Source organism: Nyctibius grandis, chromosome 7 (genome assembly GCF_013368605.1).
Source record: "Nyctibius grandis isolate bNycGra1 chromosome 7, bNycGra1.pri, whole genome shotgun sequence".
Taxonomy (NCBI): domain Eukaryota; kingdom Metazoa; phylum Chordata; class Aves; order Nyctibiiformes; family Nyctibiidae; genus Nyctibius; species Nyctibius grandis.
Window position 1 is genome coordinate 31,516,510 of NC_090664.1, and position 27,306 is coordinate 31,543,815.

Below are 27,306 nucleotides of genomic sequence, written 5' to 3' on the forward strand. Positions count from 1 at the left end.
AAGTTGGAAATTTACAGGATAAATTAGAAACCATATACTGTCCTAAGAAGTTTGCACTGGGAGTGCTATGTTTTCCTCTTCACAGGAAGCTAAAACCCCATAATTAATTATCCAATTAATACCCAAGAAGGGTAGTTTTCATTTATCCCTTAAGTAATAATAATAATAATAATGGTCCCCACAGGCATACAGCTGGATGAATGCATTCCCAAGTGCTTTTCTATTTCATCATCTATTCATGCTTGCACAAGACAATGCTATGTTATTACAGAGGTTTTTGAAAATCTATTTTTTTTCTATTTGGAGATTGATACAGAAAACATATCCACATACCCGTGGGCCAGCAAGACCAACATTGCCTTTTTCACCAGGTTTGCCAGGTTCACCCTGAAGTTGAAAGAAAAAGATACAAAAGTTAACCAAGACTTCATACTAGATTCAGTTTAAACTACTAAACAGAGACTGATACTCTCCTTGCCAGATTTATTGTAATATTTCTTTAACCCTAATTAAAACACCCACGAGCTCCATCTGCCTTCTTGAACCACTTAGAAAGAATAGCTCAAAAATAGATGTCTTCTCTTTTCAAAACTCCATTACTTTAATTTTGAGATCACAATTCATAACACTCTGCATAGTGTCCTATGCAATACACTATACATATGTCTGCATGTGTGTGTATGTATAGCAACACCACAAATCCAGGAGATGATTATTGTTATCTGTGGCCTCTATGTGACATGTCAAGAGCCCCACTGAAATCACTGGTAGCTTTTCTTCTAAAGCTTTGGATTTTGCTCCATCAATAACAATACTCTGGAACTGAAACTTAGGCATGGAGGCCAACCTTTACAGAACTTTTACTGAAGTGTATATACGGAAATGATAAAATGGACATGCAGAAATTATAATATAGACATATATTATTCTAACCACTTCAATGTCCAAATATTTCTAAACTAATTAAAGTGTTTTTCATTTGTTTAATCATATTTTATATAACTGGAAAATAATTTAAAACAGAGCTCTTGAATGTGAGGGGATGCCATCCAATACACAGTACACAAGGACATAGGGATATGTGTTTGATTGTTAGAGTTGGGAACTTACAGATTAGTTTGGAAATACCTTCATAGTAATAGAAAGTTCTATACTGTACTTACAGTGGGACCTTTTGGTCCAGGGAATCCAATGTTGCCAGGCTCACCTCTATTACCTGCTGGACCGATTGGCCCAACCCTACCATCTGCTCCAGGGAAACCCTAGAAAGAGAAATCATATTATTAAGTGGCTGGGGTAATTTAATTAGAGTTCAGTTTTACGAGAAATGTGTACTGACAGGAAGCAAATACCATTTAACTTTTAAACACTGTTTATACATCGCATGCTCATGCATTCCTCCATTTTTATCCTTTTTGTAGAACTGTGCATTTCTTCTTGCCCTTCCAGGGGACAGGCCTGATTTGAGACCCACAGAAATGAATGCAAATTTTCTCACTGATCATCTGAGTAATATGGCTGCAAAATCTTGCTGGTTTTACACAGAGTTGTGTTAGAGCTCAGTGCTGAGATCTCTGCTTTTTAAAAACTCAGTTTATATCTATGTTTCACATGCAATGGGCAAACAGAATGAAAAGCAAGGTACTTACAACAGGACCTTCCTTGCCAGCAGGGCCTGGGCTTCCAGGCTGACCTGGGAGACCCTGAGAAAGGAAAGGTTTCATGTTTTTAGAAGGAAACCAACTGACCCAACAGTTAATCAAAATACTTTTTCTACATGTACGCACACACACAGAGACACCAAGTTATTGATATACACTGTGGAAACAGGACTGTATGTCCTACCAAATTTACATCTAAAACACACGGAAGTTTAATTTGCTGGTGTGTGCTCCCACACCATTTGAAAATCAGTATAGGTAAAGTACCTGTTTTCACTCAGATAACTCATTTAGGCTCTATACTTTAGCAGAAAACGTGCTTAAATGTTTGCAGATGCCTAATAGTTCCCATGTGCATTGAAAACTCTTTCACTTCATGGGGTGGGGTAGGAAGAGAAAGAGTAGATTAAAAAGGATAAAAGACACTGACATGGACATAATCTGGCTGCAGCCAGCACCACTAGAAGTGGATGGCTGTTTTCAGTGAAATCATTTGCCAAATAAAATTGAAATAATTGAGATCAGCCACCTCACATCATTTTAGTAGGGTCTGCTTTTCTTTTAGTTAGTTAAAGAGGATACACACACTTCAGCTGTGATCTCAATGATCACATTCTGTAAATAATCACAAGTGGAACCCCCTCTCAGAAGTCAATGCAGTATCCAGTACAAGAGGGCACTGCTCCATGACAAGGCAATCAAATGCTACCACATACAAAAGAAACTAATTTCAATAAAGATTTCTTAATCATTTCCTCATGGATTTTTTTCAATAGAGTGGTGGAAGTGCCCTAATTGTGGTTAGCAGAGGCTGAATTTTCGCAGTTGGATTTCTGTATAATTTTGTCACTAAATTGTAAGTAATTTTCTTTTTGCATAGTTCAAACTTACACCACAGAGTTCAAACTTACTCTTGGACCCATAAGACCAGGCTCACCAGGACGGCCAGCATCACCACTAGGACCCTTAACACCAACAGGACCACTAGCACCACGGTTACCAGCAGGTCCCTACCAAAATAAACAAATAAAATTAGGCAGAAGTAGCAAAAAGCATCACACATCTGTTTAAAAAAGAAGATGGTTTAGAAATAGTGGCCCAGACAAAAGTCTTACCATGACACCAGCTCTGCCATCAGCTCCAGGGAGACCACGAGATCCAGGCACACCCTGCAAGTGAACACAAAACAAATCAAGAAAGGAAAAGAAATAAATCTGTTCCTGTAAGGTGTATAGTGCTTGCTAAACTTCAGTCTTCCAAGCAGGTCTGCTGAATTTCAGGTAAGTGCAGCTCTAAGCACACACACCTCAGCATAGTTGTATACTGTGAAATAAATCTCTCTCACTTCCTTTATATTTCTTTAAATTCTAATGTGCTTGTACCAGAGCAATTTCATTGTTCATAGTAATCTAATAGAGGCTCTAGCCAGCAGCTAGCATCCCACAACCTGGCCTGCACTGTTTCACCTTCGCTTCTCTGCAGTTACTGGCTTATCTATGACTCTGTATACCCTACCCAAGGTGCAATACTGAATCCTTATCTCTACCAAAAAAAATCTGGTGGAAACACTGCCCGTTTTCCTGTTCTTTTCCAGTTAATTCCTGCTCCTGCATGAAGCCACATGCCTCCTGAAATTCACTGAGTTGTTTCCTCACTCATTGAAAAGGGTACTAGGCACCCTTGAAGACACCAAATTGCAACCTTTTGCCTCATGTTACATGTGAGCCAATTATCTGATTTAAGCAGTTAAATCCCATCACAAAGCTTTAAGAGTAATCAAAGATAATTCCCTAAATATTACACAATGGATAAATCAAAGCAACCTCTAATTACTTCAGAGATAAGACAGTAAACAGCATTAATACAGAGCAAAAATAGATTTGGTCCCAACTAATCAGAAGGCTCAGAATGGCAAATGATCTTTGCTTAGCAGCATTAATGTAAATGTAATTACTCATAGTTACTTAATTTGCCTGAGTCTAGCTTTATTTCCTCTTTCCTTTTTGCTTCTACTTCTGGAACATGAAAAGAAAACCTACTCTTAGACCAGCAGGGCCCGGGGGACCAGCAGAGCCAGGTTCACCATTGCTGCCTCTTTTGCCTTCCTCACCACTAGGACCAGGAGGGCCAGGGGGTCCAGCAGCACCCTATTTCAGGCAAACAGAGAAAAAGAAGAAATCAGATGCTGTGTTGCAGATATTAGCAGGCTTTATTCATTGAAACAATCTTCACATGTTGCCATACTTACAGGCTCACCCTTGTTACCGCTTTCTCCCTTAGCACCAGCAGGGCCTGGTTCACCCTAGAGCCCAAAACAAAGAAAGATCATAGAATTAAGCATCATTCTAAAAATCTCTCTTCTACCTGGACAACTTTTTCAGGAATCAAAACGCTCTTTAATCATGCAGTGCCATGCCTGCCTCTATTTTGATAAATGGTCAGTGAACGTAACTGTATTTTTGGTTTAACAGGCATGAAAAGAAACATGTTAAAGATACTTAGAAATATCAGTAATTGAACTATGAAATATCCTGGGCTGGTTCCTCTACTGAGAATACCCATTGAGGGCCTGACTGTGAGACTGCTGCCACATCTTTCTTGATAGTTTCAACATGGACAAAGCTTAACAGTCCTTGCACCCAAAGGGAGTGCAAACCAAACCTCTTTAGTCCCAGCATCTGAAGCAAGCAGTGAAACACAGAAATGAACTACAATGTTTAGTTATAATGGAGCAAAAAATCCCGTCTGCATTAAATACAAAAATATATCCAAAGGAAACCTTTTACAACTGTTGACACTGTGTGCAATGTTCAAATTAAGACATGCAATATATAAGGTCACTTACAACAAGTCCTCTAGCACCACTAGGACCAGCGGGGCCAGGAGGACCAGGAATACCACGGGGACCAGGCAGACCAGGAGCACCAGCAACACCAGGAAGACCCTGTCCAACAGAGGAGAAAAAAAGGTATTATGAGCCCATTATCTTCTCTGTTGCATTAACTGAATTATTTTTTTTAGAGAAGACAAGTTTGAGTAAGGCTCTACTTACAGCTGCACCTTTAGCCCCTGGAAGACCATTAGCACCAGGGTTGCCCTATTAAGAAAGATAAAAACACTGGTTAATTCACAGTCTCAAGTGCACCTGTCCAACAATAGACAAAGTCTGGCAAGTTACTCACTGGAGGGCCAACAGGACCACTAGAACCGGGAAGTCCAATCTCTCCTCTTGGACCAGCAGGACCAGTAGGACCAACATTACCAGCAGGTCCGATTTCACCCTGTTTGAGAGAATGATAGAGAACCTCTATCAGTGTACACAGTGTTAGGGCACTAGAGGGACAATCCTGTATTAGCCTGATATTAAGACGACAATCTGATATACATAGTACCACTTTAGAAAAAATCACAGTACCACTTTTAGAAAATCAAGAAGCTGAAAGCTTTTATCGGATTTTAAAGGCACTGAAGCTGAGAAGCCTAGCTATGCCCCGTTGAAGCTCATGGCTAACCCAGGAACAACAGTTGCTCAGCATATCTAAGAAGGTACATTATCACTGAGGATTACACAGAAGTTTGACCTAGAAAATCAGGATTACAATTCCAGTCTTATCTGCAGCCATATGCCTCTAGCATTGGCCTGAGATGCCTCAGAGTGTATGAGACCAAACTGACCATTATCTTGCACCTTAAGACACCATTTGCACTGATGCAAAATGCAAAACAATGCCTGATAGAGTGCTGTAGGATAGTGTTCACAGTGGAGAAAATGACAGGAAAAAAGGTTCTTGGTTTTACTCTCAGAAGCTTGTATTCACTAAGTCTACTACAAAATAATGAATATAATGACAATTTCTCTTCAGCAATTCTCTAAGTAGTCAGAGTTTACCCTGGACAGGTAGGCAGTCTTCTCTTGAAATTACATGCTGTAACCACACTCACATCTGCATCAGAGAAGATTTCATGGTTTCCAAAAGTCTTGCCTTTTGACAAAAATAACCAGAATGGGATCTCAATTTTTTCTCATCTTCCCTGCAGTTAATATTAAGAGGTCTAGCAAACAATACTCTATTTTCTTCTAAAGGTTGATCAAGATAAGGGTTTTGTCTGTTGTGACATGGAGTTCGTGTATTTGTGTTAAGGATGAAAAACTGTATCACACTATATATAAGTGTATGCAGCTCAGATTCTTGGCAAATGGTCAGTGAAATTTTTAAATGCACTATATGGGACACTCTTGCCCAAAATCCTCAGTCCTTCCTTGGACAAAGTAAAATTCAAAATAATGATAATCTTACCCAGGTAAAAATGCTACGATCTGAGCAATAAACTGAATCATCTATAAGTTACAGTCTGCAAGAGCAAAACAGTATTGCCCTACACCTGAAATCTTCTCCATTGTAATTTCAAGAACTTAAATTGGAAGGAGCCCGATACTCAACTGCAGCTTCTTGGCCCTCCACTACTTCTGTAAAGTGATGTGAGCTGCTACTTCGCTTATTTATCATGATCCACATCACCTTTCAAAGGTGTATACAACTGCACCATGTAGGAAGTAGTAGCAAAAAAGAGTTTATGTGTCTTCCTGAACCTGCCTAGCATCAATCTTCAGCTGTGAAATAACTGCTGTATTTTATATTAGCATTCATATACGATTTTTTCAAATACTATAGGGATTCATCCTCATTCTGATCTATAACTGATAAGAAAGCACTCCCATTTCAGAGCAATACTAGCTACTTTATTTCATCTTCACTATCAAATATACCAGTAGAAGCAGATGTTCATACCTTAGCACCAGGACCACCTGGGAAGCCTGGAGGGCCAGCAGCACCAATAGGGCCCTAAGAAATGAAAGAGAAGCAATTGTGTAAAGGTATTCAATGATGACAGAAGCATCTTGCTTCCTGAAGTAAACAGATTTTAAAAATGCACATTTACTTGGATGCTTCCACTCATTACCACCTCAGAATATCAGTTGCCTTTTGCACCTTCAAACTGACAGATTTGGTTCACTACAAACAGTTAAGAGCGAGGTCAATGCTGAAAAAAATTTGCAGCGCAGCTAAAAGAAGTGTGAATTAAGCAGTTGGTAAAACCTTGCCTTGAGGCCAAACACCTGAGAAAGAATAAACAGAGGATGGGTAGAGGCAGGCATCTGCAAGGCAAGATATCTTGCTGTACAGCTCCACAGTGAATGAAGGGAAGCACTGCAACCTGCAACTGCAAGTCTTAGGTGGCTGTTTCCAACACATTTACTGTGCAAGGGTAACTGTGTACACTTTCACACCGGTGGTCCTTCTGGACTACTGGTCATACACAAGAGCCCTGTGTTGCTGACAGCATTTGTCCTTCACAGATGGGAAGAGGGCTGGTAAGATCTCTGCACCACTTTACAAGCCAGTGCTTGGCACAACTTGTATTGAGGTCAATAAGAATGTACTAGAAAATGGATCAGGCTTAACGGCAGCTGAGGGCAGGAGGTGATTCTAACGTGCGAATGGATTAGGAATCTTGATTCAAACCCGAGTATACGTTTTGAGGCAGTGAATACATGCAGCCCCAGTGCCCTTTCATTGAACTGTTTAATGTCAAAAGCAATGGCATATCAGCTTGAAGAGGGCCTTCTACTGATTCTACTGCGTCTAGCTATTGCTGTGAGATTTGTAATTACGATGGGACAAGCTTCCTAGTGCACAGTACCCAGATACGACAAGAGAAGATACGCTGATGGGTTCCTAGCCTTTGTTATTCTTTAATGCATACAAAGGGATAGTTTTTCTTCAATTATTAATGAGATATCCAACTCATTCATAGCTATTGGGGATTGACATATACTTTTTTGTGAGCTAACATCTTTCAATTATAAATACTTATTATAAAACTGCCTCACAAATCCAAAGGAATAAAATGGATCAGCTGGTAGAGCAAAGAGGAATTGGCTTCCAATATTCTATAACTGACTGTGTTTGTTATAAACTGGGTACCTGGAATTCTCATTGGGTTTGCATTAGCAAAGAAAAAAAGACCAAATGCCCTTTAAGATATGTATGAAAATATAAACTTTCATAATTTCCATTGCAGTGACTCTTTTTGTGTTTAAATTCCCAGTGGCAAGGCGAATAAAACAGTATTTCTGTTTTAGTTTAAAAAAAAGTATTAATAAGTGCTATGCAGAACGTTTACAGCATTATAACGTAAGTACGTGTAAAATAACTTTGGCCTGGTGTAGGCACTGGGATCCAATGCATCTGTCTGCTGCTGCCCATTCAGAGTAACACCTCTGCAATCAGCAGCTCCATAACACTTTTCCTATAGTAACTCATTTGCCTTCAAGATAGATAAAATGCTTTGGTTCTACATCAGATCTTAACTATAAGTGTAACATCAGATCTTAGCTATAAGGTCTTTATTTGCCTACAGTTTAAATGCCCAATCAATCACATGTATTTTTTAAATACCCCATATAGGAGAACTGAATGAAATTCACACATATGCTAACATTCTACTCTGTTAAAGCATGACAGATGGTTGCAGTGACAAGGAGTATTAAGAACAATTTTAGTAAAGTTCATAGAACGAAGTACAGCTTCATCATTGATTTAAATTTTGAGGGCAGGAAGGAAAAACTATTCTGGGCTATTCCTGAAATTTTACAGCTTTGAAACTATACCCTAGTACGCACATTTATTTCACTGAAATAAAGGAGGTTTATTGAAGTCAGTGGTACACTTTGGCAACATTAACTCCTTTTAAAGGGACAAATCTGCATTGCATTAGCACTTATTAGAATAGTTACTATTTACCAGTTAGATCAGGACAGTTAGATCTTTCTGGCCTTTCACACTAGCTCACATAACTCAGGTATCAGTGGTGAGTGAAAAAGGCTAGCTGCTGTTAGTCAGACAGGACAATATTACAGGTGCAAAGCTGTGTCTTGGAGTGCATATAATAGTTTCAGGGTATATATAATTATAGTCATCTGCAACATGTGCATAGTATATATTTGTTAAAGGTATAAAGTCTCTTTAGTTTTGGGATGAGAACTGTTCTCTTAGACTGTTGGAAATGAGAATTCTGTTCATCAGGTGTTTCCCTACGAACTCGCCAATGCAAACGAGAGAATATTTGGTTCCTTTGATACAGATGTGTTTAATATAAATCCTGAGGCACTCAGGATATTGTCTGCAAAGGGTTTATGTTTTATTAATTATTTTTGTGATGGTCTGATAAGCAACAAAGAACTGTATTAAAAATATCCACACAATCAACTTCTTGGAAGCCCAAGAAATCCTCTATAAACAGAAAGAGGGACACAAGGCCTAATGGAACCAGATTGTCAAAGATCAAGACTGAAACTTACAGCAGGTCCAGTGGGGCCAGCACTGCCATCACTTCCACGAGCGCCCTGTGAGAAGAGAATATGATAAATACAGTTTGAAAAGAGATTCAAAGATCAGAGAAAGCCACAGTAAGTGGCTGGTCATGATGACAAACACACAGATGGGAAGCCACTTACAGCTGGTCCAGGGGCGCCTACTCTTCCTCTCTCACCAGGGAGACCACGAGCACCCTGAAAGAAAAATTAACTTATTTACATCTATTCACTGAATGAAGACATGCAGACTTTTTTTTCTTCTGCTAAGCCTCTATATGAAGTGTGTTGCAGCCAGGCAATTCTGTTCTAAATATTCACATACTATTACAATAGAGTATCTAGCTAGCTGGAGTGTCACGAATGACAAAAATTGACCTAAATGCTGGCTGAACCATATCTATCAGATTATAATTTTCCACAGTATCAGTAAATACTTACAGGTTGTCCTGGAGTACCATTTTCACCAGGGGCACCAGGTTCTCCCTATGAAAAAAAGTTTGCAGGCTTGAATTTCTTAAAGGGTACTTTGGACAGACAGCACAACACCATCTAGAGAGATATTCAACTGCTGGATCCTACTGGCCTTGTCTTCTGTAGCACTTACACCACAGTACACAATAACAGCACACCAGGTCCTGAGGGTGCACAGACTGTGGCTGTCCCTGCATGTACTGGAACATAACCAATTGGAATCCTCTTAGAAGAGAAGGGACAGAGCAAGTCACTTCACACACCTGTCTCAGCTTTCTTTCCCCCCTTTCTTTATTCTGATATTTACTCTGTAGCACACACCTAAGAGATAGGGCCTGGATAGTCAACTACTAATTCAGATCAATCAGCAGCTGTTTTTTAGCTAGAGCAGAAGCAGAATACTTTCTTTTGCCTTAGGTTAAGGTGACAAAGTTCCTGTCAAATGGCTGGAAATAAGGATCTGCCTCAGGCATTTTTAACTTTAGACCAATAAAACTGAGATATAAGTGACAGCCATTAAAACATGACTTCTATCCCTTTACTATTAAGTGTTCTCAACAAGCCTGCAGTTGGTCTAGGCTGGTCTATAGCGACAAGATTCGTCCTAGAGCGCTGGTATCCTGAATACATCTGAATGCACCTAATCTTAAATGCTGCAAACAGCACAAGTTTTTGCCTTCATCACTGCCTTTAAGCACAGTTATATCATGAGTGACCCTGATTTATTATGCTTGTGTCTTCCAGTCAGATTAGCACTCTTACTAATAACTGTTCTTTCCTTTACTTAATTGCTTTATCTGCTTTTAATCTCCAAAGACTGGACAGACTGAGCATTTGCTATCTCATTACCAAACTTTTTCTGGAGATTAACAACTTGCAGTGATAGTGGAGAATGCTGTTACAACTAGTAACTCTATAAACAAGTAGTGCTAAGATCTTAGAAACAACCAATAGGGAGAATTAGTATTTGAGCTTTTCATTGGTATATTAAAAACTCTTGAATACACATGTCCTGTGAGTAAGTCCACAGCATTAAAGTTTCCTACAACTCAATACTGCAGTAGTGTTTTTTAAGAACACTGCTATTAGGCACTGAGGTGGAATGGGAAAAGAATAAACTAAGAGAGAGACAGTTTGCTAAATATGTTTCTAGACCATGTTTAAAAACATTTTTTTACGGATAGTGTTGAAATGTGCACTAATCTGAGGAAAGTAAAAAGGAAAAAGATTATGAAGATCAAATGGCCTTAACTCAGAAGAGCGCTGCATCTACCCAAAGTTTTAGCAGAAAGCTTTGCACTAGAGCATGTGTCTCACACAGCAGAATTTTGTAGAAAAATGAGATCTTTTCATTTTAGTGTGTTTTAAAAACCCATCAAAACCCCAAGTACAACCCATAGAAAAGCAGAGATAGCAAAAATCAGTCTTAAGTGCTGCTGAATAACCAATCATTAGAAGACAAATTCTGCAGCTCTTACTCATTGAAAGTATTAACTGACTGAGGGAACAAGAATTAAGTCCCCAGGAATAATTCATCATGTAGGACGTATTTGTCCTACACGCATCCACTGACTTCTAGATTATTGCAGCTGGGAAATGTTTAATGACAACATGGAAGATTAATTGGAGGGGACTTCATACGTCTTGCGCTAGGAAGAGCTACAAATGCATCCTACATGTTCAGATTTCATCTTTACCTTGATACCAGGAGTACCAGGTTGTCCCTTTTGACCATCCAGACCATTGTGTCCCTATATTGGGTAGAAAAATAATATTAAGTATATATTTTCCCACTAATGGCTATACACAAACTTTTAGTCTTGTAAAGTAAATCCTTCTTTCCATACAAAATGATTTCCTAATATAATCTTACGATACTTTTTTAAAAAAAATCACTCTTTCATATCAGGAGATATTAAAAACTTCAAAGAGGTTCATGGACTTAGAATATGTATTCTTAACTTCGAGGGGCTTTCCAGGGGTTTTCAGTAAGCTGAAGTGTTGTCAGTCTTAACCATTCAGGGAAAGAGTATGTATAGACTCACCCTAATTCCCTTAAAGCCAGGCAGACCAGGAGTTCCAGGGAAACCACGAGCACCCTAAAAACACACAGTGCATCAATGACTGTTTCTCATATTATATACTGCAGTTAAAAAGAAAGAAAAACCATACGTCGTTCAATAAAATTAATGAGTAGATTTGAGCTGTGATCACTGAAGTGAGGAACACGGTCCATCCCACAACCTCCCAGGACCAGACTTGTTCCAAGACTAACAGTAATCGAACTGATTTTCCAGTTCTGAATCTCAGAAATTTCATGCATTAACATGTGATAGCACAGCTGTTTTAACTTTCTATGCCAAGGTGCCTGATCACTGGCTCCTGTGTAACTCCTCACCATGTCACTTCTGTTACTAATTACACTAGCTTTACTGAGGGGGAAAAAAACACAAAACAAAACCATAACTATATGATATCCCTGACGTAAGAACTGAAATTGGATTAATGCATGTAGGAAATATTACTAGACTGTTAATGTGGTGCAATTCAGAAATGTCATTAGGTTTCACTGATAAGAGAACTGCTTTGTATTGTACACAGTAGATTGCTACATACCTGAGGGCCAGCAACACCCCTCTCACCAGGTCTTCCAGGTTTGCCAGGGTGACCCTAAAAAATGCAGTAAAAATACACTACGAAGGAAAACTCATTTTATAAAATAACAAAGTAAACCACTAAAAAAAGACAAGACATTGGCAAAGTTTCCTTTTTTCAATAAATACAGAAAGCTTGTTAGCTTTTAAGTTTCCCTCTTTCTGTATTCAGGAAGCTAAATAATGTATTTGCAGAGGTTTTGAACGTATCAATTCTTCTGTACGTTTCCAACATACAGCATCTCTTGTACTATAAAATCATTATTTCAGGGGTTTATTTATTTTATCCAATATTATAGAACAATGTAAAAATTATGGCAAACAGAGTGCTTAGCTTAACAATAACCCAATGTTAGAGCTGAATCACAACCCCAAAAGAGCTGAGAAACATTTAATAACCACTTACGTCTTCACCAGCCTTTCCTGGAGGACCAGGGGGACCACGAGGACCATGGGGACCCTGTTAAAAATAGATCGAGGATTACTTCAAGCATCATTCTTCAGATAAGTCTTTTCACTGGTTTCTGACTTGAGTTGGGGCATAGCTGGAGCCTGAACTGCAGCAAGCTCCTTCCATCCTAATTGACTTTGCACTTTATGATTCCAGTCTGAAGGAGACTGAATCTGAGTGTTCAGCCCTGCTTCTGTAACAGGAACAAGCAGGAATATCCAATTCAAACATTCAAGGATGTGCATATGGACAGGAGAAATGGGCCTAAGCATTACAAGCCTACTTTTGTGTCCTATTTCTAATGCTAACAGTGTCTGTATGTGAAACTGGTACTTACTGTTTGACCAGGTTCACCAGGCTCACCAGGAATGCCTTGAAAACCAGGAGGACCCTAGAAGAGGATGGAGATTTTGTTAGTGTTCTAACAAGCTATTTTGTGATTTTACAGGTATGTTAATGTTAGTCAGTAGAGAGATGAGACTGTACTTACAGGGGGTCCAGATGCTCCAGGTGGGCCTCTAGGTCCCATTAAACCCTAGGGGAGAAAAATTACAAAATCTTTAAAAAAAAAAATCACCATTGTCTAAATTCATCTATAACACCAATTCCTGGTATTCCTAAAACATTGGTAAGCATTACAGTTTTCAGTGTGCAATGTCCAAATCAAGTTAGAGGAAGTTAGAGGAAGTTAAGTGATCTGCATGAATTTGCACAGGCAGTCTAAGTGCAAACAGATCTTCTAATGGCAATGAACCAGTGCAGAATCCAGTGAGATGATTAGGAACGTACCATTATGGCTGAGAACCTTATGATTAGGTTTCTTAATCTATTCTGGCTTGTTAGCAACTGCACTGGTCCGTTCTTCTATGTACCCTCTCCCTTCCTGTGCATGAACTTCCAGAGTTTAAAGATGAGGGTCATAACAACACATTAAGAAAAGTTGTGCCTTGGGCCTGTTAATTTTGTAATGATTTTCAAGATGAGATATTGGACAAAAAGATCATTAAAATGGTAGAGAGGTAAAAGGGAAAATAAAGGTATATAAATGGCAGTATTACCATGAACTGGGAGGTTCACACATAATTTTGGAAAGAAGTCAAACAACTCTTACACATATTGTGTATACATCTATTTGAAATAATGTTCAACTTCTATTTGAATTCATTGATTTCTGGTTTTGATTAAATTTTCTTCATTTCACCTCCAAAATAAGTCACTAACATACTCTTGTTGGATGAATTTAGAATTTACACACATCTTGAAAAAAAGGGTCAGAAATCACTTTTAAAAAGGAAATTTCCATAGATTACTGCACTTTCTTAACAGTTGTCTTAAGCTTTACTAAGCAAGCAAACAACTTTGAACTGAAATTTAATTTAGGCTTCTATTGTCCAAAAGAATGTTTAATGAGATGTTTCAACAGAAATTATTATGGTTTTAATTGGTTTTAAAACTTCTTGAGAACTCTCTTAGATTTTCTCATTATAAGATTAAAATCATGACAAACTTTCCAATGGCTTATGTAGCTTTCTTGTAAGACTGAATACTTTTTATTAAGGGGAATAAATGCATAATTAAATATACGCATTTACTTATGGAAGCTAAAGCAATCTTGTGGCTATAAAAATATGCAGCAATTCTAGGAAAAATAACTGTTTGTGGACAGTCTGAATCACATATGCTGCAAAAGCTCTGTGAATCTCTTCACAAATTATATTCCATAATTGTTTTTCCCTCACTTTCTATCTTCCCAGCCTCTCACATTTTCTTTACAAAACTTAAAAATTCCTCACAGTAGGTAGATTCTACTGCTGTTGCTGTCAGATGAACCTTAACTGACTCAAAAATCAGAACTTAGAAATTGTGACACCCCAAATAAATCCTCATCTATATGTTCTGATTTACTGTCAGACACTGAGGGCAGAACTTGATTAAAGATACTCTTATTTTCCTATATTTAGTATCTAAATGGAACCCAAAATGTTTTCAAAAATTAATTTAATATTACACTATTTTCAGGAATGGCAATAAGCACTTGACCCAGAATAATCCTGGGCAGCCTTCATCCTGCTGCTCATCCATCAGATACATTGTCTGTGACGTGAGTGTGTGTGGTGAATTTAACCCATATTCTGCTATCTATGTACACTGAAAATATTTGCTTACATCAGGAAGGGTTAGAAATTCATGTGGAGAGGCAATAGACTCCTTAAATGTCCATTTGGACACAGTATACAGTAACCGATAAAGATTCCTCCTCAGAATAGCCTTGTAGTAGCAAGTACTAACATTCAGTTGTCGGGAACCAAAGGTAGTGGCCAATTTCCTGCCAAACCTGTGCAATCCAAGGATATCAAAAGGGTTGTACAGCCATGGGAGAAAAATGGCCACCAACTGGAGCTGAGATACTGAGTTACTGTCTAGACCTGCGTCTGCTTTAGAGAGCAGCTTTACAATCAATCTCATTCCTAAAACACAATCTTCTGTCTCAATATGGGTAACATAATACTATATCAAAGTACGTGTGTTATCTGACATCAGATTATGAGAGTCACTGATTCACAAAAGTGTGGTCAACAGACAGAATTAAAACACAAGAGCTGGTAGTGCTATATTCAAGTTAAATATACAGTCCCAAGATCATATTTCAAGTCCTAAGACTGTATTATTTCAAACACTTCACATTGTCCTACATCATAGGATCAGTTTACAGTCTGACTCAATATATGATCAAAATACTAATTTTAAAACTATGCTTTGTGTTAATACAGCTGGATTAGACTCAAAGCAAAATACATGTTATCTATGCAAGTTATCAAGTGTTAAATCATATACCTACCATAGGTCCTGGGCCAAAATCAGCCGCTTTAGATGGATCATATTGAGCAGCAAAGTTCTGTAGGTGAGAAAAAGTTTCAAATTAAAATACCAAAAATTTTTCTTCAAAAAATATTGGTAATTATCATCTCAGTTATGGGATGTAACAGTTAGACGTAACTGTTATCTGACTTGCTATACTTGCTATATGGTATGTTAAAGCAGCATACGTAAAACTCAGTAAACACAGCCCTATTATAAATACATTTCTACTCATTTCCAGAAAGACTTGATTTTACTAGGAGGGCCCTTTCACACAATGGCCTCAAATATTTACGCAGTAATGATAGAGAGGCATTGCAATAGTGTGAACCGTAAATTAAGAACGTAAACTTAGTGCTTATTTAAAGTTGAAAACTTTCTTGAAACCCTCAAATTGTTCTGCCTAATTTCAAACGAGAGAAGTTACGCATATTTTCTCACTGCATTGCTTAAGTAAAATTCATGTACCAGCCCTGACTATCAGATGAGGTGGGCCCTTCAGCTTCAAAAAGATCTGAGGAGCATGCAGCCACAGAAACACTGCACTGGATTTTTGATCTTTTATCAATATAAATTTTGTAGGGAAATATACATCTAATTTTGTAGAGTACATTTTCCCTCTTCACTAAAATGGAAAAAGGTTGTGTACAACACAACTGAAAATCCTTTTCTTGCTTCTTTTGTTTTATTAGCATATTAAAATAACAGAAATTAATGAAAGCAGTTTGGGGTTTGCTAATAGGAAAGTAAGTTATTGTTCTTTATATTGAAGGCAAAAGAGTATTCTTCCACACAGGAAGATTTACTAAACTTGATCAATATGACACTGTCTATGTCTTCGTGCTCCCTTTGCAAGCTAACGTCAAGCAAAGAGTTAAAGCCAGCATTCTGCAGAGAATACATGATGGACACTTCTGCAGAAAGTGTCTATGCGGCACAGTCCACTTACGTTCTGCAGCATGAATATACACAAATGAAAAATTCTAAAGGAAGTTATTCTAAAATTCTAAAGGACTTTTAAGCACAGACTTTTAGCTTAAGGGTCATCTTATTCCAATACAGTTGCTGTCTCTTGAACCCAACTGCAAAGTACCGTTTCTTTTCCCCATCTGCTTAACAGCACAGGTTTCATTTAGTTGATTCCTAATCCATACACATTATGGCTGTATAAATTTAATGCTAATTAACGGGGTTGATCTGGTCCTGTGCGTAAGTCCCTGTTGAATACAGAATCCAAATTTGCCACGGAAAATACACATCCCAAGGAGAGTTTCATTGGAACTGGGACCATCAATTTCTATGACCCATCACAAGAGAATGTTTCCTCTACCTCTCCAATGCAACATCAGTGTTTTCCAGCAGATATGCATTTAGTCTTAGTCACAAAGCACAGATTATTAGTTTTCAGTAATAGAAAGTTGGATGCCTTACTCCGCCAAGACCTGGAGGACCAGGGGGACCTGGAGGACCTGGTGGACCATCTTCACCATCTCTGCCTGGTGGACCTGGTGGACCCTAGTGTCAAAAAGAGGATTATAAAGTGAACATTAGAAGTGGCTAAACAAATTTCTGAAGTGATAAATTCATTAATAGCCAGGCACCTACCACACACATTACAGCAGTGCTATATATGCAGTTTCAATAAATGGCCAACTTTAGAAAACAAGCATAGCCTGAATTTACATTGCCTTGCCACACCTTGTATCAGATATTTACTGTAGTTTCATATTTGAGAAGATTTATGGGGGCAATATTGGATCTCTGCTACCAAACTCTAATCTCCAAATTGGGAAGTTTCATTTTAAGCAACCAAATTTTGGACCCATGGACCCCAAGAGACCCAAGTGGACCCAACACAGCCTGTTAGGCTCTGTTAGTGAGAGCCTAAAATTTCACTAACTGAGGACTGGAAGAGGTCAGCCCTACTGGTACAAACTAACATAGATCCAGAGCAAGTCAAGTTTTTAATCAGTCTAGACTATCTGCTGGTATAACTGCAAATTTGATGACAATAAAACAGTGTGGTTCTACAGATTTTTGATACTGTCACTCTGCTACCACTATCATAACTTTTTACAACAGCTTGCAATTACGTGTGTTCAGTCCGGCAACATTTGCCCTTATATTCTTTCATCCTCAATGCACAAGGCTGGTCAAGTTTTGCTGTCGTGGCAATTGCGGTGAGGTATTTCATTTGGTCGGTATTTTGGACTCAGTTCAGTGCTAGATGAAATCCATAATAAAAGTCTTATGGATTTCTAAAGGAGCAGGATTAGGCTTGCTGCCTTCAGGACTGAGCATGTATCTCATTTCATTAAACAAATTTAGTTAGCGGTAGCCTAAAGCAAATATCCAGTTGATCACACAGATATTCTCTTCCTAATAGTTCCCATTATGTTTGTCAGTGTATTATGATCTACTAAATCTTCAAGAGCTACCTATCAGTACTATGGCATTTTCATTTTCAGAAGATACAAAAAAGATACAAAAAAGACACAATAACTACACGCTGCTCAGATAAGGATGTGAATTTCAGAATACCACTTTACAAAAAGCAGCAACGATGCAGAAGCAAATCAGAAAAGCAGGTATCAGCAATATGAATGAACATTACAATTAAATTATTAAACTGTCCTTATTTATGGTTACTTTTACAGTAGCCTTTAACAGTACAATATCCACTTGGACTAATAGAAGGTAGATGACAAATGCCTCGCTGCCAAGAAGAGAGCTTTTTCAAGCCATCTTTGGAGTCACAGATAATGAAATGATCCTCAAAGCTAGCTATTTCCCTGTTTGGGTTTGATGTAGAGAGCTTATCCATATATCATGTTGTTCAAAGACTGCATCTTTATATGTCAACTTTCCCTTCTGTGCTTTCATGCACTATTTCCACTGTAGGCAGTTGGAAAAAAGTTTTTCCAACCATCACTGGGCGTGCTAGGCTGCTGACTGAACTCAACCACATCTGCTCAGGCACAATGGACCATAATTAGGTTGGTGAGATATTGCTGGGGCAGAATTTGGTACATAGGAAATTTGGTTTCTTTTTAATGACATTGTACGTGCAAGCTTCTACAGGTACACTCATTTAATCTCACATCAATGCCTAAACTTATTTTTTCCTACTGGTCTTCCAACAGCTGTTATTCAAAGATCATAAACAAATGAACGTCAGTCTAATTCCTTACCCTTTCTCCCTGTGGCCCTTTGTCTCCTCTAGGGCCCTGTTGGAAGAAGACAAAACTTAATGAGATACTGTGGAAATTTTGCAGGACGATACAGGGAAACAGATACATTAAAAATAATTAGTGTACATGAAAAGGGAAAGAAGACTGCAGATACAGGTCCGATAGCTATTTTCCGCAGACAGCATATTCTTTTTCCATACTAAGCTACTGGAAAGAGATTAGTCACTGTCATTAGTATGTCAGTTAAAAGCATCACTGCATAGTGCACAGAAGTACTTGCAAAGTTGGTTTTAGCCTCTAATGAATAACTGGCTCTAATTTAACAGTATTGACTTTTAGAAATAAAATAGAATCTATTTAGCCTTTTAGACCTGTATGGATATTGCTGTATTGTTCAATTAATGTAAATCTTTCCAAAGATTTTCCAGAGTTCTGGTTGAACAAGAATGCTACTTGGATGCAGTTTAGTTCTGCTCTTGGGTAAAGCAGCTTAAATCCAATATTTGAATTTAACCCAGTGTAAGATGTTGCACCCATTGTTCCCTCCTTTTTACTTCCCACTCATCTCAGTGCTACTGCTGTTCTCAGGGAACACTGGAAATAATGACTACGGTCAGTTTTCCTTTCATCCAATGTTCAACAAAGTATTATCTGCCTAAGAATATCTGATAACATCTTCATTTCCACACAAGACAAAGAAAAATGCTTACCTTCCGCCCTGCAGGTGCCTGGAAAAAATAAAGAAAAGAATTAAGAAAAAGATACAATTTCTCCCAATATTTTAAACTAAAATAACATACAAACTAACTATGATTTTTCTTAGTACACAATATTTAAGTATGTCCTATGGTTTTAAATTACTATAAAGGCTAGGAGTTTATTATCTAGCAAAGATACATGTAACTACTTTAGAACATTCTGTTGAAGACTGACAATTTTATACCTATTACAGCTTACAAAACTGGCATAAAAAAGTCACACCTGAGTTCTTTCATAATCCTTCTGTGCAACGAAATTTAGACTGGAAGACTGGCTTTAAAGTACAGTCATCTCCAATCCAAACTGCCAGGCATAATGTCCAAACACCACTGCTCCGTTACTTTCTCCTCATGGTTTTTGCACCTATGAAGGCAGTCTCTTAAAAAGGCCGTCCCACTTGAGAAATTGGGGTGGGTACATTTCCAGGCAGTCCCTTCAGGATTTAATCAGTATCTTTCCATGACCATCTTGGGAATTAACATTAGTAAATAATACTGCCACGAAGAGGAAGTCTAGCCTGTTAATTGAAGTTGAGTGTTACATATTAGCTAAAAATAAAAATTATACTGACCTCACTCACATCTGGAAAAAGAAGGGAAAAAAAAAGAGATAATTAGAGCGTGTAAAGGGAAAAAAAAAAGGAGATAATTAGAGCGTGTATTCAGTTATTTTACAAGTTGTACATTTCAATGCTTTTAAATCAAAATGCAATTTTGCTGATTTTCTTAATGTGATAAATTTTCTTAATGTAACTTCTTACTTTTAAGGTGATTATCTTAAACTGTAAAGACTCATGGGTGAGATTGCTATGTATTTCAAACTCGAAACAGATTTGGTAATGAAATTAAAACATGTAATATGGTGAATATATTGAAAAGGCAGATATCTTCTATAAGCCTGCTCTAAATATGCTTAGACATATCTCCATGGAAAAAAATGCACACATATATTTTCACGTATGTGTGCATGCAACAGATGGAATAAACCCAGACAGGCTGACACGTGAAGATACTAAATAGTAGGAGTAATGTTAATATAAATGGCCCTATCTCACTTTTTATGGGGAATGGTTCTACCCAAACAGATGTATTTCCACAATTTCTTGTAAAATGTCGTAGTGTGCAACAGAGAACAGTTTGAAGCTATTAAAAATCAACTAGCAAATAACTTTCTCTCCGGGTATTGTTTACTACTAAGTATGCTCTTGTTAATTAGCTGGAGATACTAATTTTCAAAAATCTGTTTCCTGAATTTCAAGCAATTAAAAATCTATTTTGGCTGAAACTTACTATGGTAAAAATGTCTCACATCACACTTTAATGCCAGCAATTTGACATTATTACTAACTAACAGGTTGCTGGGTGTTTTTCCACGAAGCGTCACTTTGGCAATGCACCACCACCCTAAATCCGGATGATTCGTACAGCCCAGCAGAAAGGTAACAGTGCTGGAGTGCTGAACACTGTAAAGCACCGAAATACCACGGCGGAACACCGATCGCCTGTACTAACTCAACATAGAATTAAAAAAACTACTGCCTCCAGGTGCTGGTGACACTGGCGACCACGCGATCTTATTTCGGGAAAAGCGGGGGCGGCGGGACGCCCACACGAACCGCTCCGTCTCCTCAGCCCTCAGCGAAGGCGCTGCTACCGCTGCCCGTCCCCGGGGAGGGTAGTGTCCCCTAGGGGGGTGTAACGTCCCCGGGGGGCGGCCGCGGTGCGCCGGGACATGCCCGGCCGCCCCGCCACAACGACGCCACCTCGGGCCCTCGGGCCTCCTCCGGGCCACGGCCACGGTGCCCCCCACCGCCACCTCACGCCTCGCTGCTGGCAGCGGCCGGCGGGGGCGAGGCGGGGCGCAGGCGGCGGCGGGCGGGGCGCGGGGGGCACCTGCCCGGGGCTCGGAGGGCCACGAGCGGACAGTGCAGCGCCGCTCGCTCCGTCCTCCGCCTGGGAACGCGGGCAAACCCCGGGTCAAAGCCAGTCCTGCAGAGGAACGGCGGCGAGGGGCCAAGGGGCGGCTTCACAGCACGCTCCCCAGCAGGGAAGCGGGGGAAGGCTCCGCTTCTCCCCCAGCCGAGTGCGTGGGGCGCGTTTCTCTCCCACCGTGGTGTGCGTGGGGGGAGCTGCGCTTCTCCGGCAGCGAGGGGGGACGCTACATCCTCTTGCCAGCGAGCGGCGGAGAGCCGCGCTGCACCCTCGGCGAGCCCCATTCCCTTTTCGCAGCAGTATTCCTTCCCTGCCTCCCTCCTCCTGCCTCGTACGGTCTTTCCCTCCCCGGAGACCCTCGGGAGGGTGGGTTCAGCCTGTGGGGAACCAGACGGGGAGCCGCCAACAGCTTTCCCTCGCCAGGCTGGGCCGGAGGGCGCGCGGCATCACGGCGCGCCGCAGCGGCCCCGTTCCGCCTCCAGGGGGCGCCGCCGAGCGCAGCGGGGCGGTGGCGGTGCCGGGGGGGTCCCGCACGGAGCCGCCCGCCGCCGCCCGCGTGCGCTCCCCGCGGAGGGAAAGGGTGAGCCGCCGCCGCCCCGCTCCTCCCGGCTCCCCCGCTTCGGAAGCGCGCCTCAAGTCTCACAAAAGTGCAACCTGGGTGCAGCCTGGATTCTTCCGCTCGCCGTGAACGCTCCCCTCCCAGCCTCTAAGCATCTGCGCTGGAATTAAGGCTTTGCATTCTCCTTTGGATACGAGCCAGTCTTTTTTTTTTTTTGTGGGGGGGGGGAATCTCGCTGGCCTCTTGCCATCCTTTTCTATTGCTGAAGCGAAAAAAAAAAAAACAAAAAGCCAGATTCTGATCTGGGACGGAGGTGGCAGTTTTATGAGATGGTCTCTATAGCTTGGGAAGCTGCGGCTCCCCGCAGACTACCATCCCTGGGGAAGACTTCTGGACAGAGCGCAGAGAGTAGGACAGCCACCCCCTGACAGCCCCCATGCCGCAAACAAGCTGAAAGCACTTACGTTGGCCTGTTGCTAGGTATGAAGTTACTGCAAGCAGCAACAAAATCCGTGTATCCACAAAGCTGAGCATGTCTAGTTGCAAGACATGCAGACTCCTTGTGGTGCAGAGCCCCTGGTCGGTGGTTAGCTATTACCTACGGGACGCAGGCATACAGTCTTGAGGAGTAACTCCAACCCCAGCACAAACCTGCTGCCCGGGATGCTAAATTAATCAAGCCCCGGTCCGCCCTATTTATCCGCAGGAGGGTCCCGGCGCTGCGAGTCACCGGCGGCGGCGCAGCCAATGGGCGCGCGGCGGCCGCGGGGCCCGCGCGGCTCCCAGGCTGTCACGTGCCCCGTGTCTCCGGCCGCCGCGGCAGCCTTGGCAGCGGCCGGCCGCGGGCGGAGGGGGCGCGGGGTCGGCGGGGGCGGGGGCGGCGTTAATTGGTTCCATGCTTTGAGGACGTGGACACTTTTGAGGCGTTTCGGAAGGAAAATCTGACTCGTCGTCTAATTTTTTTTTTTCCCTTTTTCCCCCCCCTGACGTCCCCCGCCCCTCGCCCTGCTTTTCTGGGCTGCGCGGCCGGGAGCCTCGCCGGGCGGGCGGCTGGCAGCGGCCGGGAGGGCGCTCCGAGGGCGTTCAAAGCAGGAGCTGTCCAGGGCCTGGTCGGATCGCGGCGGGGAAGCGGCCAGGGGAGCCGGGAGGAGGCTGTATTCCCTGCCCAAGCTCCCCCCGCGCCGTCCCACCGCAACCGAGGGCAAAAGGCGACGCTCCCCCTCGACCGGCCCTTACAGCACGGGGTGCGGGCAGCCTGTCACCCCGATCCCTCGCCCCTCGCGTTCCGCCGCAGGCAGCCAGAGTGGGTGCTCGGCTGCCCGCGGCGAGCAGGGGCAGCGACAGCCCCATCTGCCCGCTCGCAGCCGACAGCGGCAGAGCCCGGTCGCGTCCCGGCGGTTTGCGCTCCCCAGGGAGGTCTCTCCGTCCAGGGCGCGGGCAGAGAGCCGCGAGTTTCTGCTCCCGGCTTCGCGGCCGCTCGGGCAGTGTGTGTGTGTGAGGGGGAGCTTGGGGTGCCCCGGCAGCCGGCCGTCCCGAGCACTCCCCGCCTCCCGGCCCGTTAAACCGGGCCGGAGAACGGGCACGGAACCCCTCGGCAGCCCTGCGGCGCAGGAAGAAGAAGGGGCTCTCCCAGCAGCTCCCCTTCCCGCCGGCCACCGCCGCACCCAGCTGAGGTGGAGGCTGGCGGGGGCTGCTTGCCACGTCTGTCCGACAGCCGGTTTCTCCCCTCAGGGGGAAGGAGGTGGGGGGGGAGCGCTGACGGCCTCATGGCGCTCAGGGAGGCCACGGGGGGTGCGAGGAGCTGCCCGCGCCGTGCCCCTGAGGGCCGGCAGGGAGAGGCCGCCCCTCACGGCGGGCAGCGGGGTCTTCCCTCCCCAGGCACCTCTGCCCCAGGGGCTGGAGTCGGGCGGCTGCAGTCGCTTGGGGTCGCCCATCTCGGCCCCACTGGCCTCTGAGGGCAGCTGACGTGGTCCCGCCGGCCGAGCCAACCGGCGGCCGCGGCCAGCCCGCCTCCCCCCGCCGGGGGCTCCTCCAAGGCATGCAGCCGGCCCCCTCCTGGGCCCCCTCTGCTCGCTGAAGGGAGCCCCGGCCAGCCGTAACGGCGAAGGCGAATGGGAACCCCGCCTTCAGCGGGCCCCCCCTCTCCGGGGCGGAAGGGGCGAGCAGGGCGTCGCGGGACGCCGTGCTCGCTCCCCTTCCTCCACCAGCGCCCGGGGTGTGGGTCGCCGAGCAGGCGGGTCCTGCTCAGACACACCAGCGAGCCTCAACGAGCCTCCGCGCTGGCGGGGGAGCCGCGGCGGGGCGAGTGGCAGGGCTGGCGGCAGCGGGGCCGGCGGGAGCAGCCGCCCCCGCGACGGGGCCGCGCCGCCTCCTGCCCACCCCAGAGCGGAGCGGGTCGCCTCTCCCGCGGCCTGTCCGTGGGGAGACGCAGGGGGTGTATCCAGCCCTTATTTGTACGGGGACGCGTACAGAAAACGTGGGAAAGATGGGACATGGGTGTCCATCTGAGGGGGGACCCAACAGAGGTTGTGCCCCAGGGGCACTGCCAGCGCCGGGCACCGCCGGCAGCAGCAGCACTGTGCCCTGCTTCCACGCGCGGTAGTGAGAGCCCTGACACGCCATACCCAGGCTGAGCTGCCTGCCTGAAGCTGGCTCCGCGTACGGGGCGTTGCCTAGCTATCAAGAGTGCCAATGAAATGGATAATGTGCATGACAACACACGGAATTAAACTACATGTGGAATTAAACCTGCAGTCTGGCTAAAAAAAATACCACCAACATTAGAAAAGGTAATCTAACAAAATAATTCTGACCACAAAATAGGCGCCCAACAGATGATGATATATTGAAACATTGTAATAAAAGTATGTGGCATAAACAGTACATAAGTACTCTTTCAGATTGTATCTTTCATGTGAATGGTATCAATTTAAATCAAGTAGGATTTAAAATTAACCTGGGCAGCAAAGTTGACTCAACTACTTTGAGATTTATACCAGCATAAGCCTACAATAGCTCAGTGACCCTCAAACCAAGTTGAAATAATGATTGAAATTAGACCCAAAGCACTGAGGCTCAAGTCCGAGTATTTCCTGACACCTCCACTTCCAGTAAACAGTTTGGGGTTTTTTTAAACTTATCCCTTGAAATCAATCATTTGACTCTATATCCAGAGTTTTTCTTAATTTTGTCAAATGAATTTTGACTCTACTACATCAGGAGAACATTTATTGTCTGCTTATAATAGTAATTAGACTCTCTTGAGACAAAATCTGGTGTAATTGCATATATATAAAGTCAGACATGTAGTGTGTGCCTACTTTAACGCACATTTTCAAGACATGATAGCCCTTTTCTACTAATGGAATACTTTGATGGTGCAAGAATGTGGACACATGTATCCTGATCAAACCAAACTGAACCACTATTCCCCTCCATCCTACCCATGAAGTTTCACACAGGAAAGATAAGCCTCCACCCCAAAGAAGGGAAACCCCCCTCAAAGACATGGATTTTCGACTGCCATTTCTACCATAAAGCAAATGGCTGAGGGAGAGACATAGCCAGAAGCTCAGCAACGCACAAAAGCTATTGAGATGATATGAAATTACAGCTCCTAGGCTTTGAAAGAGATAACATTCTTGGTGTACTCCACCCATTTCAGGACTGGTGCACACGGGTAAGGATGTCCTTCCCTAGAAAAAAAGAGAAGGAGATACAGAATAATAATTCATTGATATGCCTCTTTTCCCATGTCTGCAGGTCTCTTTTCAACAAACCACTAGCTGAAAAACCTGCAACTGAAGTTCTCTAAGAGCTGCAGCTTTGACATAAGTCTCAGATGTATACCTGACCCTGAGTAGATTCTACTTGGTGTCTCCTGTGTAGACATATCAACTTGATTAGAGCTAGCTTTAATAAAACTGTTCATGATTTTGCACTTCACGTCTTAGCTAGGTTATAGTCAGTATCTTGCTCTGAATAACAAGGAAACTAGTACTTTGTTAGTGGAGAAAATACAGAAACAGTACGGTGTATCCCCCTCACTGCAATTCACTGTTTCACGTTTGCTGCTTGATTCCTGACTGCTTAGTTAAGTAAAAACTTGTGCTAGACTTTTAGAGGAAAATCCTGAGTAGAGATGAGAGTGCAAGGAACTTCCACCAGTCCTCTGCACCCTGTGTTGAAGGGCCAGCTATGCTAAGCTCCTGTGGTCAGGACACTGTTCCCATGTAGGACTAAAGGTATGCAGAGATCTAAGAGCATGGCACAAGTACGTAAAGAGAGCCGTGATATGGCTGGTCCATGGATCATCATTTAGAGGGAGTCTGTAGAGTGCCAGGAAATGGAATGGAAGCAGGAACATTATTCTTTGTGCAAACAGCTCATAGCCATTGACTTCTAATACTTCTTTGATATTTTAAGACATATTTAAGTTCTTTCAGAATCATTTAAAGTGGCTTTTGAGAAGTAGTCCAGCAAATTGACTTTTGACGAGAAACAAACAGGTTCTGTGTGAACAGCTATGGCTGCTGCTTCCTTTATTTCCTGTTCCCCAGTGTCTGTGTGCACTTGAAATGTCGTCATTCGTTATTCTCAGGAGGAGCAATGGTCTTGAATTCTCAAAAAGGAACAACTGATAGGCAGAGAGCAACTCAGTAGCCCATGGAGGAGTGCTCTTGAAGGTATCAGTAGACAAATTCAGTGGAAAATTTTCCTCAGTTATACTTAAGTAAAGACAAAAAAGAGGACTGCTCAAGGCTACTTCACTGAAATCGAGATATCTAGTTATCCTTCTCAAATGTGGTAAACTTCTGCAGTGGAAGTCAGTGAGCTTTCTGGGTGGTGTTTACTTATTTAAAGTATATACTGGTTTTAATCCTTTTTTTTCCTTTTTCTTTTTTTGTTCCTCAAAGGTTGCATATTTAGGAATTGAGGCAGTCAAAAAAAAGGTTTAATCCACATATTGATGGAAATTGAGGCTGTCAAAACAAAGGTTTAATCCACATATTGATGGAAAGCTCAGTTGGTCATTACTGGAATCAGACCAATTTACCAAGTTTAAGTAAATTCAGGACACATAGACTACTTTTAAGATTGTTATCAACACTATGACGCTGAAAATCATCCAATAAAATAATGCAATTATTAAGGGAGTGGAACATCTCCCTTATGAGGAGAGGCTGAGGGAGCTGGGTCTCTTTAGCTTAGAGAAGAGGAGACTGAGGGGTGACCTCATTAATGTTTATAAATATGTAAAGGGCAAGTGTCATGAGGATGGAGCCAGGCTTTTCTCAGTGACATCCATTGACAGAACAAGGGGCAACGGGTGCAAGCTGGAACACAGGAGGTTCCACATAAATATGAGGAAAAACTTCTTTACAGTGAGGGT

At 42.4% G+C, this 27,306-nt stretch overlaps 1 protein-coding gene across 1 annotated transcript in view; it reads right to left on the reverse strand.

The window, feature by feature from the left end:
* COL1A2 (collagen type I alpha 2 chain) overlaps positions 1-22,564 on the reverse strand; it is a 41,853-nt gene extending 19,289 nt beyond the window's left edge. Inside the window, exons 1-26 of the mRNA XM_068405576.1 lie at positions 22,379-22,564; positions 19,996-20,006; positions 19,376-19,393; positions 18,666-18,701; positions 16,906-16,989; positions 15,455-15,511; positions 13,106-13,150; positions 12,953-13,006; positions 12,571-12,624; positions 12,127-12,180; positions 11,556-11,609; positions 11,208-11,261; positions 9,478-9,522; positions 9,181-9,234; positions 9,025-9,069; positions 6,452-6,505; positions 4,844-4,942; positions 4,714-4,758; positions 4,507-4,605; positions 3,910-3,963; positions 3,701-3,808; positions 2,777-2,830; positions 2,573-2,671; positions 1,650-1,703; positions 1,164-1,262; positions 334-387 (exon numbers count right to left, since the gene is read on the reverse strand). Coding sequence (XP_068261677.1) covers positions 334-387; positions 1,164-1,262; positions 1,650-1,703; positions 2,573-2,671; positions 2,777-2,830; positions 3,701-3,808; positions 3,910-3,963; positions 4,507-4,605; positions 4,714-4,758; positions 4,844-4,942; positions 6,452-6,505; positions 9,025-9,069; positions 9,181-9,234; positions 9,478-9,522; positions 11,208-11,261; positions 11,556-11,609; positions 12,127-12,180; positions 12,571-12,624; positions 12,953-13,006; positions 13,106-13,150; positions 15,455-15,511; positions 16,906-16,989; positions 18,666-18,701; positions 19,376-19,393; positions 19,996-20,006; positions 22,379-22,448 — 1,554 coding nt within the window. The 5' untranslated portion in view covers positions 22,449-22,564. The remainder of the gene's footprint in view (positions 1-333; positions 388-1,163; positions 1,263-1,649; positions 1,704-2,572; positions 2,672-2,776; positions 2,831-3,700; positions 3,809-3,909; positions 3,964-4,506; positions 4,606-4,713; positions 4,759-4,843; positions 4,943-6,451; positions 6,506-9,024; positions 9,070-9,180; positions 9,235-9,477; positions 9,523-11,207; positions 11,262-11,555; positions 11,610-12,126; positions 12,181-12,570; positions 12,625-12,952; positions 13,007-13,105; positions 13,151-15,454; positions 15,512-16,905; positions 16,990-18,665; positions 18,702-19,375; positions 19,394-19,995; positions 20,007-22,378) is intronic.
* Positions 22,565-27,306: the final 4,742 nt, after the last annotated feature.